This window comes from Typopeltis vanoorti, chromosome 26, assembly GCF_054136105.1.
Source record: "Typopeltis vanoorti isolate ZY-2024b chromosome 26, IOZ_Tvanoo_1.0, whole genome shotgun sequence".
Lineage (NCBI taxonomy): Eukaryota > Metazoa > Arthropoda > Arachnida > Uropygi > Thelyphonidae > Typopeltis > Typopeltis vanoorti.
The window spans coordinates 22,465,844-22,480,592 of NC_143574.1; the positions used below are offsets into that span (position 1 = coordinate 22,465,844).

The 14,749-nt window shown below is 35.2% G+C and overlaps 1 protein-coding gene across 9 annotated transcripts in view; it reads left to right on the forward strand.

Annotated features, from left to right (window-relative positions):
- The window catches only part of LOC150092408 (FK506-binding protein 15-like), a 398,069-nt gene that overhangs the window by 83,256 nt on the left and 300,064 nt on the right, over nt 1-14,749 (forward strand). For all 9 annotated transcript variants that reach the window (XM_090415127.1, XM_090415130.1, XM_090415126.1 and 6 more), the window contains 2 exons: nt 2,719-2,793; nt 11,987-12,085. In XM_090415127.1, the coding sequence (XP_090271253.1) occupies nt 2,719-2,793; nt 11,987-12,085 (174 nt within the window). The remainder of the gene's footprint in view (nt 1-2,718; nt 2,794-11,986; nt 12,086-14,749) is intronic.

A 14,749-nucleotide genomic window follows, 5' to 3' on the forward strand; every position in this document is an offset into this window, starting at 1 on the left:
CTTAATCTGAGCTCAGACTGTATGAACGAGAACAAGAACACGTGACATCGTCCAGTATTGTTCAACGTCAATAACGTTTTATATCTGCATTCTGTTATTTGAGTTTATGAATAGCCAGACGGTTATGATTTGTATTTATTAATTTCTCTTGTTTAAACTTTAAGTTATACTATTTATCACTGAAGATGTAAATCCTACGATTTACGAAACTTGTGGGAACTATTATTTCAGTATATTGTATAATTGAATAATAAAAAAAAATGTGGTGTAATCACCGAAATGTGTCTTTTGAATACAGTATTTGTAAAGCTGTTAGTTAAACATATGTTTTTGTATGTAGTGAGCAAGATGTTTTGCAATGTTATTCTTATCTTTGGCTACTAGAGTCTTGCTTAGACTCTAGTAAAAACTGCTAATAACTAATTAAAATAAAATAAATTTATTTAAATTAGTTATTAGCAGTTAATTACAATTTTGTATGAGTTGTCAAAAGTTGTAATGTTGGTGTTGTATATCTAAACAAATGTTTATGGAATGGTAAGTGACAAGGGAAGCACAACTCACCACTATATTATTGGAAGCTGATTAAATGAGCATACCTCAGTGCATTAAATGATTGAGAAATGAAGAACAGTCCTAAATTCTGGCTGTTTTATTGTGACATTGTTATTGAATAAACTTTTTTGCACTGTGAAGAAGGAACGTCTTTGTTTCAAGTTCAATGCTGGAAAACACCAATGGCAGTACATTGGTGTTTTCCAGCTTTAGTATAAAGTTTTGTATAAAGTTTGTTTTATACAAACTTTACTGAGCCCGGTAAAGTTTGTTTTGTTTTAATTTTTGTATTTATGATTCTCAGTCTGATAAGTGATTTCTAACAGTGGATACTTCCTCGGTTATTTCTTCATAAGCTTTCACATAGAAGGCAGAGTTGTTCTGAAGTGACAAAACTGTTAATAAGGTTTTAAGAAGAAGAATATTGGGACTTTCATATAGAAAGTTACCGTATTTTCCAGCGTATGAGACGCACCCCCTTTTTGTACACATTTTTTAGGAAAAAAACTTTATCACTGAATATTATAATGAATTTACAGTATTTCAAATATAAAGTAATAAGTAGGTCTATTTTCAACTATTACCTAATCTAACTAGGTAATAGTTGGATTAAAAGAGTACCCACCTTTTAATCTTCTTCGTCAACCCAGAAATTTATCTCCAGAGCTAAATAAGAGACACTTGAAACCTCTCCTAAATCAGAATCTGAGTCCTCATACAACAAATTGTTCTCTGTACCATCCAGTGCATTACTAATGCCACACTTCGTAAATGATTTAACCACTGTCTCAGTTTTCACAGCTTTGACCCACTCACAAACTTGCAAAATGCTAGGCTTCTTCCTGATGGTGTAACCTCAAAAGACTGCTGGACTGCATCCAGCAGTCTTCTGGATGCAGTATTCCACTTCTCCTTTATAAATCCTTAAATGGTTTATTAATACAGATCTAAAGGTTGAAGCTGACTAGTTAGACTTCCTGGAATTACAGCTAACTGAGTTTTCAATTCCTTGAGTTTATTTTTAACATCTTCTGTTCTTTGAGAACGAAACTGATCCCATATTAGCAGGGCAGGCTTCTTCAACAGACTGCCTAGACCAAATGTTATCTATCCATAACTGGAATACTAGAATGTATTCCAGTAACTGGAATGCTCTCACACACTGCAAGGAAGCAAGAAAGAAATCGCATAACTCGGAACAGAGAAAATTTCCAGAAATGAAGGTAATAAAAAACTGAGTATTGGCGTATAAGACGCACCCTGTTTTTTAGGCCTATTTTCAAAGAAAAAAGTGTGTCATATATGCCGGCAAATACGGTAATTCATTCTAAAGTGATGGTTTAGTTTTTAGCAATTTATTCAATGGAAGCTGCATGTTACTTTCATATAGAAAGTGAAGTTATAGAAGTGTCTTGGATGAAGCCAGGATATGTTTTCTTCAATGTTCTGTGATTTTAAGATGCAAGAAGAATTTGCTTGACTTCTGTTGCTCTCATATAGAGAGCAGTTTTGTGTTAGTCTTTCTCCTGTATGAACTCAAGAAAGAATAAAGGTTTCTATAAGAAGCAACAAACTGAAATTCCCCATATAGGACAATATCTGTTGGTTTATGTGATTCAAAGGAAGTTGTGCATATTAAAGTATTTTTTCTTGATGTAATATGAAGAATATATTGGTGCTTGTATAGATAAGTTGTGCTGATTTAATATCCTGAGATACAAACCTGTGTGCAAGCGATTCAAGAGTTTAGTTTCAGGTGTTCTTTTTATTTTGAATTTAAGAGTTTTAACTGCTTGGAGTGTATGAGGGAAGTAAATAAAAATACACAAATGACTCTTAACTCATATAATCAAATTGTTAAACCAAACAATTAAGAGAACAAATTACTGAAAAGTGTTACATTGCTAGCAATTTCTTGCATGATATATTTAACATAACGTGAATTGTTCTGTATGATTTTATTCTACAATAATGATGATTAATCAAGGATACATAGAGGGCAAGGGTAGGTAGTGGAGGAGGTGATTATACACCTTGAAACAAAAAATTCTCTAGTTCTTTGTGTGAAATATTACTTTGTCTGTAAGACATTATTCTTGTTGTGTTTTATTTATTTTATTGCACCATTTTTCTTATCTTTCTTTTTTTCTTTTTTTTTTTCAGTACAGACTTTTATTATATAAAGGTAAAGAACAACGGATTTCTGTGGCTTCCATCACTCCATTTTTTTCCTTCACAGTATGTTTCTACTGCTTTATTTCTTAGAATAAATTTTGTTTTAATAATGACTTTACATATCAAAATAGTTTTATAGTTGCATTCTAAATTACTTTAGAAAATTTATAATGAGATAAATGCACAACCATCAACCATCAGTGGTTGATGGTTGTGCAGTGAAAATGGTTCATTTGTCTTTGGAAGAATAACGTATGTACTGTACTACTAATCTATAAAATAGAATCTTGGAGGATAATTTTTTTTTCTTGGCCATTTTCCAGTTATTATTTACAGGAAGGAGATATTAACAATAGTGTAGAAGGAACATCTGAGAAAATAAGTCAGTAGTGATTTCTTATATATCTTCATGCAACTTAATGACAGGTTGACATAGAAAAATGTGTGCCCACTTCTTATGGAAATAGAGAACTGAAATTTGGATTCTGTCCGTCTGTGTAACAGATAGAATCCAAATCTGAGATATTGGAATTTAAGTAGAATTTAATGTAAAAACACATATATATATATTGACACAAGAGGTTTATAAAGCTTTGTTAAATGCCAGCCTGGTTGGCCGAGTGGTTCAAGTCCACCAGCTAATCATTAATTATCATGGATTCTGCCCCTCTCAATCCACAGTAGATCGAGAGTGCAGAATCCACAGACTCAAGGTATAGTGAAACCTCTGTGACTGCTCTAGACATTTCCAAGGCATTTAATTGAGTCCAGCTAAAAGGCTTATTTACCAGATACTGTTGTATGATGTTGTCCTTTGCAACTGGATCACCAGTTTCCTTTATGGTTATTCACTACATGTAATCGTGGATGGCTCTTTTTTTCTTCAAATGTTCCCACCAGTGCCAGATTATTTCAGTTATCTGTGCTTTTACCTATACTACTTCTCTTTATAAATGACCCTCTATCACTAAATTCAAATCCTTTTGAGAGTTTTGCTGAACAGTATGTTGCTCATTTCCATTTGACAAACCTTGCAATATTTGTATATCCCCAACTACAAGATATTTCACAATCAGTGCCTTAAACACTGATCTCCTTATCATACTTCAGTAAAGTGGGTACAGCCTTATCAATTTCAATACCACAAAATACAATCCTTATTTTACACAAGAAAGACTACACTTCACCTCTCCTCATTTTTGACAATACTTAGATCACTGTGTGAGATCAGATGTCTCCTCTTGGACTGACTAAACCTCTGGCCCCTCCTGGCATAAGTACATCACATCCATTGTTTCATCCACATCCAAAAAACATTCTCACCTGTACAATTGTGTAAATTCCAAAATTCACCCTATCTTAGAATACTGATCCTATGTATTGCATGGTGCACCAAAAATTTCACATGTTCAATGCTTTCTAGAAGAGAGCAGAATCTACCTTATCAATTCACTCTGGTCACTATTATATAGAATTTCTGTTTCTGCCTTATACCTTTTCTACAGGTATTTTCATGTGTGCTCTTCCACTGAACTCACTGATACCATTTCTCCACTTCTATCAAATCCACAAACACAAGAGCAGCTGCTGGTCAACAACCATTTGCTGTCTGACTCTAAACATACTGAGCTAACTCTCTTCTGCTTTCATTTATTCTACTTCTGTGTTTGGGAACAATTTTCCCCATACAGTTTTCTCTCAGGAAACTTTGAAATGTTCAAAAAAAAAAAGTTTTTCTTCTTGACACACACACACACACACATGCTACTTATGTGCTATAGGTTTTGCAGCCTCTCCTTTGCAGGATTGATATTAAAACATACATACATACATACATATATATATATATACACATACAGGGTGGTTCAAAATTTTACGTACAAACTTTGAGGGAAGGTAGAGATCATCAAAATCAGCCATATTCACATAGGAAAGCATAACCGGAAATGCCACCCGAAAGTGATAGGTGGTGTTCGGCAGCGCTCCAGGTGAGCAGTCGAGGCTTCCTCATTCAAGCTTTCGATGTCGTACGAAGAACATGCATCGTTTTACGAATGCTGAGATGACAGACATGCACCTTGTTTATGGATTAGCTGATGGTAATGGACGAGCCACTGTAAGAATGTATCACAAAAGGTACCCAAAAGATGTGTACTGCACCATCAAAATTTGTGTGACTATGGATCATTCAGGGATCACAGGCATGATAGTGGGTGGCCACGATTGATGCAAAATCCTGCCATGGAAGAGAAGGTGTTGCATGCGATGGACAATAATCCAGAGACAAGCACATGTGGCATTGCCTCTGCTATAGGAGTATCTCGATTCATTGTATTGCGTGTTTTACACTCTGAGTCCTTGCATCCATTTCATTTGCAACGGGTCCAGTTAATGAAACGGATGTAAGGACTGAGAGTGCAAAATGAAAGAGTCTGAAAGAGAAAACCAATTACCGTTTTTAGACATCTTAATCAAAAAACAAATTGATGGCAGTATAAATCTATCGGTGTACAGAAAACCGACTAATACAGGTCACTACCTACATTTCAGCTCCTCTCACCACATCTCACATAAACTCAGCATTGTACACATGTTAAAGAAAAGAGCGATTCACATCACAATGGACAACAAGACCCTTCAAGATGAATTAAAATTTATTTCCAACAATCTGTATTTGAACGGCTATCCAAGAAGACTAGTCAGTAAAGTCCTCTTCTCTGAACCACCACAAAGAGAACAAGAAGATATTCAATATATAAAAACTATTGCAATTCCGTTTGTAAGTCGCATCTCCAACAAGCTCGCCAGCCTCCTCAAACAACACCAAATAAGAGTAACATTTAAACCAATAGAATCTATTCGTAAACTACTAAGATCTCCAAAAGACAACCATCCTTTCTATAAATATGCTGGAGTTTATAATATTCCATGCGCTTGTGGCTCTAGTTACATCAGACAGCTTCGAGAAGCCTCAAAATCAGGCAAAAGGAACACATTGACCATGTCAAAAACAACAGACAGGATATTTCTGGCCTATCGTCTCATTTCTCTACAACTAACCATGTCATCGAGTGGGACAAAAGCTGTTCTCCTTACATAGAGGAAGATTACCATTCAAGAATTTTCAAAGAAGCAGCCACAGTCGCCCGTTCTACTGTCAACCTTAACAGAAATCAAGGCCTAATACTCCCAGAGATATGGAAAACCCTAATCAGAACTTTAAAAATGGAAGAAATGAACTTTAATACAAATTACAGAAAGTTCCTTAGCAACAGCTAGCTAACCTTGTACACGTGATACGTGTTTCACTCACGTTCGATACTATTCTATTTGTAATTATTCTAGTCAGTTTTTTAGAGTTATTTTTGTCAGTTTTGCAGTTACGCATAATTGTGAGATTGTTTAAACTTATAAGTGCCCTGAAGATGCCAACAGTTAAAGTGTGGCGAAACTAGTTGGTTGAGTTAAATAAAATTGATCAACACTTGATCTGTAAACCAAATATTATTATTATACTAAGTCTGTGGAATGTTCCCTATGAGATTAGATTGAGGATGTGTGAGTTGCAGAGTTTAGCTGACAGGTGGAGGAGAGGGGATATGATAGAAACTTGTAAGGTACTAAAGGGATAATATAAGATTGACACAGAAGAATATTTCAATATGTGGGAAGTAGGAGGAAAACACACTTGTGTTTTCTAAGAGTGTGGTTAGTAATGATGTGTAGACTAGGTTCTTTACTTGGAGACTGCTGAAATAGTGGAATGGATTGCCAGAGATGGCTGTGAGCACCACAAGTGAATAGGTTTAAGATGTATGATAGGTATTCTGTTAATTGATAGAGTGGGTTTCCCACAATAAGTCTGTGCATATATATGTAGACACAGACAAATACATTCACAAATTTTCCCACCACCACCGCTCTCAACAATATGGTTTCATTAAAACTCTAACCAATAGATTCTATAATCTTTGTTCCAGTGCAACCTCTCTTTCAACAGAACTCAATGGTATGCACAACACCTTCCTATTCAATGGCTACAGTGCTTACAGAATTTAAAAAAAAAAAAATCAATCCTCCTATTCCTCGACCATCCCAGAAAGATTTCAGAAATGCCGTCACCATACCCCGTCTGGGACACATTGGGAAAAAAAAAAAATAGCCAAGTCTTTAAAAAAGTACAACCTCTACATAACTTTTAAACCTCACCGGAAACTTGCTACCCTTATCCGTTCTACCAAAGATCAGCTCTCTCCTCTCTCAGTGCCTAGAATATATAAAGTATCCTGTTCCTGCAAGTTAACTTACTTCAGACAGACAGGTAAATCATTTACTATACGTTTAGATGAACACAAATCTTGCATTTGCAATTACGACTATGATCAATCTGGTCTTGCAGACCATGTATTAGATATCACACCCAAGATCTTCTGGAAGAAAACTACCATGCTTCTTCATACTAAACTTTAAAAAGAAAGACATTTTTGAAATCTGCTGTGGCACTCAGAAATCAACCTAATTTAAACAAATCCAGATGCATAAACTTCCCAAAATTTAGGAAACAATAATCATCATAGGTCTCAGTTTACATCATAGGCTTGCCTACAAATGCCCATATAGGGCTTACCACCTAGATAGGACTTTAGAGCCACCCACATGTTTCATTGAGTATTGTGTTGTCTTTCTGTGTGGGTTACAGTGTTATTTGTACTCCTTGAAGATGTCTCAGTGATAGACAAAATGTTGGAAGCATTAAAATTAGTTTTTTAATCTTTTAGTGCTGTCAATACTCCATTAAACCTCCAAAATGATGTCCTCCCAGCATTTAGGCCTTAACATACAAATATTGTTCTCACATAGGGTTATCCCTAAGAGCTTCTTTCTACTACTAAACTGCTATTACTAGTTCTCATTTCTGAACAACTGGTACAGAAGTGACAAAATTAGGTTGAATAATGATACATCTCTCACAAATTGACTAATTTGTCAGATATTCAGTTTCTTGTGCATATATTTTCTATAAATATTTATATGGTCACTGTTAGCAGAATTACCATCTGTAATTCTCTCATTCTCCTCTAAACTTATAAGCCTGGTTTCAACACTCTTTGCAGTTCTCCAAACACAGAACAAACTTCACAGTCTCAGTATTCATTCTTTCTCCTGTTGTCTCCCTTTTACTTTCAGTTGTTGGATGGGAAGGATGTATAAGGACAGTGCATGGGAAATGTTTAAAAAAAATCATTCAATTTCTGTAACACTAATTTTACTTTCATCTTCATAGGCAGTGTCCCCAATCCATATAACATTGTAGATCTCACTACTGTTTTGTATATATACACAGCAGAACCTCGGTTGTTGAACATAATTCGTTCCTAAAGGCTGTTCGGGAACCAATTTGTTTGAAAACTGAAACCATTTTCCCATATGAATTAATGTAAAATGGATTAATCCATTCCAGAACCCCAGATGATTGCTTATTTAAACCTTTATAACAGTACTTCATGCATAAAATCGTATACAAAAACAATGAAAATGCATAAAATCTTACACAAAAAGAATAAACACAATAAATAGATTACACAAAAAGAATAAACACAATAAATAGATAAAATATATAGACGAAAATTTAACTTCACTTTAACTATACGGAGGAAAGTTATAATTTATGAAAAAACAACAAAACACAAAGAAAATCAAGAAAAACGCATTGCAAATTTGAGCAGGTGTCTGCATTGAACAGAAGCTGCCATGTAATTGACGCTCTCCCGCTTTACATCTCAGCCCGCTGAGCACGTGGTTGTTGGTTTGCATGTTTGGGAACCGATTTGTTCGAGATGAGAGTCGTTCGACAACTGAGGTTCCACTGTATATAGATTTTTTTTCAGTTTCACTGGAAACTTTTATATCACACAAAATTCTTGACATTTCTTTCCAATTCTTCCATCCTACCTGAATTCTGTTATCAACTCCCCTTTCCACTTCATCTTCACTATCCATTACTGAACCCAGATATTTGAATTTATCTACTTTCTTAATAATCTCTCCATTCAGCACTACATCTTCTTCAGTGTTGACATTTTAATCACACAACAGATATTCAGTTTTTCTTCTGCTAACTTCACCCTCTTTCTTCTAATACTCTGTTCCATCTTATCAGCTTTTGTTCCACTTCCTCTCTTTTTTCTGCACACAGTAATATCATATGCATATAACATATTCCAAGGTGCTCTCTCTGTCTCTCTCTCTCTCTCTGACTTGCTCTGTCAGAGTATCTATTACTACATTAAAGAGAAAAGGACTGAGTTCTGATCCCTGATGTAAACCAAATGTTAACTCAAAACTCTCTGTTATTCCGAAACAGCTAACTGTTACTTGCATATTTGTGTACATTTCCTGTATCAGTCTAACATATTTTCTGGTACTTTCTTTTCTCTTAAACTCCTCCAAATCTTTTTTCTAGGCACTGTATCATATGCCTTCTCTAAATCTATACCAACAACATATAGTGGGCTTTGTCCTTCCATGTATTTTTCGATCATCTGCCTCAATATAAATACCACATCCATAGTTTCTCTTTAAGGCATTGAACTAAACTGTTCTTTTGCAATATTAACTTCTCTCAACCTTTCATCTATGATCCTTTCAAATAACTTCATCATAGACATAAGTTTATTTCTCTATAATTACTACAGTCCTGTATATCTCCCTTTCCCTTATATATAGGTACCACCACACTTTTTCTATTCCTCAGAGATTATCTCTTGACTATAGATCTCCTTCAACAGATTCCTTATTAATTCAATACCTTCATCTCTTAATGCTTTCCAATCACCTGCCATCTGGGCATTCTATAAAATTCACTGTAAATGTTTAAAACGATGGAGCAATAAATATGGAATAAGAGAGAAATTAGAACACTAAACCAGCTGTATACAGGTGTTCGACCAATTTTAAAATTAAGAATCTGAGAGCTAGGTTAGAAATAAAATACTTGGTCAAAGACCACAGATATGAGAGGTCTGAGAAATATTAAGAGAGTGGACACATGGCATCAGTTTCAAAACTATCTTAAAAATGAGGATATTAGAAAAGAGCATGAGCATTTTTAGCATTCTGGAATGTGTTATCAGAGCTAATCTCAGGTTGTATAGTCACTTAATCTTATAATTTCCACTAGAATTTTCCAGACCATTATGTAAGGCACATCCATGAGTCTTGATACAGCACATGCCCTGCAAGAACCAACATTGTTACTCATGACTTGCTCCACAATGGCAGTAGCAACTTCATTCAATTGTTGTGAATTGTTGGGGTTAGACCTCTGCCAGGTCTAACCCCAACGATCTTGTTTCTTCAAAAAGTTTGCAGAGTACAGTAGCATTTCAGTTGTTTAGGAAGTACAGCTTCCCAAGCAAAGCATATTGGGGCAAGGTTAGTGTCATCACTGTGGATGGTATTAACAACCAGAATGAAGAGAAAAATCCCATGTTCATCTTTTTAAACCCTCCTGGTGCCTCCTTAGTTGTGTATATGCAAATTTCATGCATTTGGTGTTTACAACCCCTGGTGGTGAATTTTGGAACTACTTTTTTCCCCATTCAGATTCTTCATGACACAAATGTATTCCTGCAAAGTTTCACAGCATTTGGATCACTGGCTGGCACTTCACAAGGCCTTTAACAGGGATACTTTAATTTTGATCACCTGTATTTTGAAAATGTGCATTCATGCTGATGCATTGATTAATGACAAGCACCAAACTAGTAATATCAGTTTATAAAACAGATGCAATAAGTTTACAATATCCACTTCTAAAAATTAAAACAATTTAAATTGATTGAAAATGAATCATTCAGTATCTTTATTTACCTAATAATGTCTCACTTACTAATATGATAAACATATATGTTTGTTGTTTTTACTGATTATATAGTTTTATATTTTTTTACAAGTGAGTTATACTGGATGTCTCATAGAAATGTTTCACATTACATGAAGTCATATTTTCTTTTCTGGAATGAAGCTAGATATCATCAAAATTTCCACATTTTATCTTTTGGGTAAATTGATTTATTGCTGCATGCTGATCTGATTTGTGACAAGCAGAGAATATTCCTTGTTAAGAAATTTTTTGGAAAATCACTAGTTGGTATGAATACAAAATTTAGAAGGACATTGCTAACAGAACACTACCTTCTCCAGCAGTTAAGATAAAGTAATAAATTTGAACAAAAGGGTGACATAAGCAAAGCACATTTGGAAAAAAAAAAAAAAAAGGTGGCATAGCAAATTGAATGAAAAATGATCATCCAAAAACAAGTTGTATACTAGAAAATACCAAATGAGTGAAAACTGTTGTTACACAAATCTTTTGGTAAGTTTTAAGTTTCAGAAGATGTAGAATGAAATTGCAGCCATTTTGAATGTTTCCATCAATATAAAATACTTTCATGAGGTGTTCTGATTTATGTAAATTGGTCTTGATTTAAATTTGAAAATATCATAAGAAATGTTTTTTTAAATCTAAATTATTTTGGTTTGGTCTATATTGTATCAATTTTTTGGTTTATGTACACACACACACACACACACACACACACACAGGATAGCCCATAAGTCACAAAGGGGATTTAAGCATTTAATAACTATTTTATTAATTAATTATTATTATTATTTATTTATTTTTATTTTATTTTTTTGATATAATGAAATACTGAACTTGGAGATTTTTCCCTTTCTATGGCATGCTCCACGACAGCTGTTAATGTTTCTGGCTCCAGTGCCCTAAATTGTCTAGGGCTTGTTTACATACACCTTTTCCTTCAGGTAACCCCATAGGAAAATATTTGTGCAGAAATTAGGGTGCTGCAACCAGAAGCATTCTCAGCTGTCATGGAACGTGCCAGAGAAAAGGCCCATCTTTGTGAATCCAAAAATGGAAAGCATTTATGTGATGTGATTTTTATAACTAATAAAATAAAAATTGCCTGGTTCTGTATTTCATTATAACAAAAAATAATAAAAATAATTAATTAAAAAGTTAATTAGTCACAAAGGGGTTTAAATGTTTAAACCCCTTTGGGATTTATGGGCCCCCTATATATGAGTGTGTGTGTGTGTGTGTGTGTGTGTGTATATATATATATATATATATATATATATATATATGCACATAAATATGCACATAAATATATAGTAGTAGTAGTATGTATTTTAGCAAATTACATTTAATTTATCATGTTATTTATTTTAGATCCAGCCAAACAACTATGCTACATTTTATGATGACAAAAGAAATAGTTGGTCTGTCATGTTTGATTCAGAGCAAAGTCAAACAGAGTTTGCAAAGCAGGTAAAAACTATTTGATCCATTTTACTCATAGCTCTTATAAGTAAATGACATCAATGAATGCCATCTTTTAAATGATAATACCTATTGCATATTTTCATATGCCTGTGCAGCCTTGTGCTAGTATTTCTTACATCATAATGCTACACTGGTAGAAAAATGACTATTATACATTCTATTCTAGTTGCTGACTAGCAGTACTAGGTCTTTTTTTTAAAGGCCAGTTCTTATATTACTCAATCTCTGGCACAGACAACTAGTTTTTTTTTTTTTTTTCCCTCCTGAAAACATTGGTTTTAATATCTATATTCAGTTCAGAAAAACATTGACTGCAGAAGTTGCATTATTTCAGACAATATTATTATTATTACCCCAAGACCTCATGGTGTCAAAGACTCATCTGGGAGGTCCTTTTATCACACACACAGCTCATCATACCATGCCTTGAACACATTCATACTCTTTGCAGACACCACACTCTCAGCAAGGCATTCCAATCTTTTACAACTCTGCATGAAAAACACCTGCCTCTCACTCCCCTACTCACACCCTCTTTATACAGTTTCCAGGGATGACCTCTGGTTCTCCCACTATTTTCTGTAGAACTTCTCCAGCATTGATCCTATAACAACCCCTTACCAACTTGTAGGTCTCTATCATATCTCCCCTCTTCCTACTGTTCACCAGACTCTGCAAATTACATCTTCTCAATCTTTCCTCCTACTCGACATTCCAGAGGTCAGAAACTACCTTAGTCAATCACCTTTGGACTCTTTCCAACATCTCTTCATCCTTCTGAAAACCAGTGACCAAACCTGGGCACATTAGTCCATGTGTGGCTTAATTAAAGCCTTATACAACGGAACAAGAATCTCCCTACTTCTACACGTCAGTGTCCTCCGCATCATTCCCAGAAGCCTTTTGTGTTGTCATCACAATTTTGCTAGGTGTGTTCCCTAAATTTTAGATCATTATCCACTATCACCCCAGATCTCTTATTTCTTCCACCTCCAACAATATATCCTCACCAAGCATGAATTCTGCATTCCATCTTTGTTTTCCAAATTTTAAAACCTTACATTTTGCAACATTGAACTCACATCCCCCATTTCTGTGCTCAATCACTCAATTTATTCAAGTCTTCTTGCTTGTAAGGCAACAACATCTTCACTGCTCTTCATGGTTCATCCCAACTTTGCATCATCTGCAAACAACTGAATATCTCCAAATCTTCACCTATATTATTAATATACAAGTTAAACAGTGATGGCCTAAAACAGACCCCTGAGGCACTCCACTAGTGACTTTCCTTTTCCTGGATATTGCTCCCCATACACAACTTGTTGATACCTATCAGATAGCCAGTCTTCAATCCAATGCACTAATCTAATATCCAACCCCATCTGCTCTAGTTTGAATATCAATTGATCATGAGGTACTCTATCAAAAGCCTTTGCGAAATCAAAGTATATTACTGTGTATCTTTCTCCTCTGTTCAAGGATGCAGTCACTTTATTGTAATGAGTAAGTAGATTACTAAAACATGATCTCCCTTTAGCAAATCCATGCTGTCCATAAAAGATGATACCATTGTTGTCAACCCAACTCTGGATCCTAGTTCTCACAAACTTCTCCAACAACTTAACCACATCACCTGACACACAGATAGGCCTATAGTTTGATGCTTGAGTTCGATCACCTCCTTTATGAAGTGGAACAATCTTGCCATCCTTCCACTCATTAGGGACTTGACAAAGTTCAAGACTTGTATTAAAAAAATATGTCAAGACAGGTGTCTTCAGAATATGTGGTGATATATTATCAAGTCCCACAGCCTTATTAACATCTAGTTTGCTCATTTATCGATACACCTCTTTCTCACTTACAGTCAGTCCCTCCTCCCAATCATTTGCTGGTCTCAATCTCTCCATTAAGTCACATTCACAAGATTGAAAGATCTTTATGAACTGCTCATTAACCACACATTCTGCAACAGCTGTCTTTATACCATTTTCTCCTACCAATGTCATTCTTCCATAATCATTCTTTCTTTTGCTGGCTACATATCGAACAAACTCCTTAGGATTCTTTTTGCCTTCATTTGCTCAATGCTGTTCATACCTCTCTTTAGCTACCCTCACCAACCAAGTCACCTGCCTTGCCTGGTCCTTGTAGTCCTTATGGAATTGGTTATTTCCACTTCTCTTATGGGGGTGCTTAAGAGTCAAAAGCTGTATAACTGAGAGGAGACCTCCACATAGCCTTTAAAGGAATGCAGAGAACTGACCAGGGATTCTGACCTAATGTCCAATCCTCACCTTCTCGTGGTGCATCCTGTTGGGTATCTACCTGGATACTGAACAAACGAGGATGGGCTGGCAATTTGGGATTTAGCCGACCAAATTGTATTCTTATTGGCTTAAATCAATATAGAAAATAATGGTACAACATGACAAAATTTCATGCCAACTGGGGCGTCGCCCGGTTAAACAAGGCCCCCGCTGTTTTCACCATGGAACCAGGGCGAACAGCGAAACATCAGCTACTGGAACAAATCTGAAAGCACACCCCAAGTAAACATCACCAGAGTTAAAGATTGGTACTATCAACATAAGAAGCCTGAATGGCAAAGAAATGGAGCTAGCTGAGGAATCAGATAAGTACCAG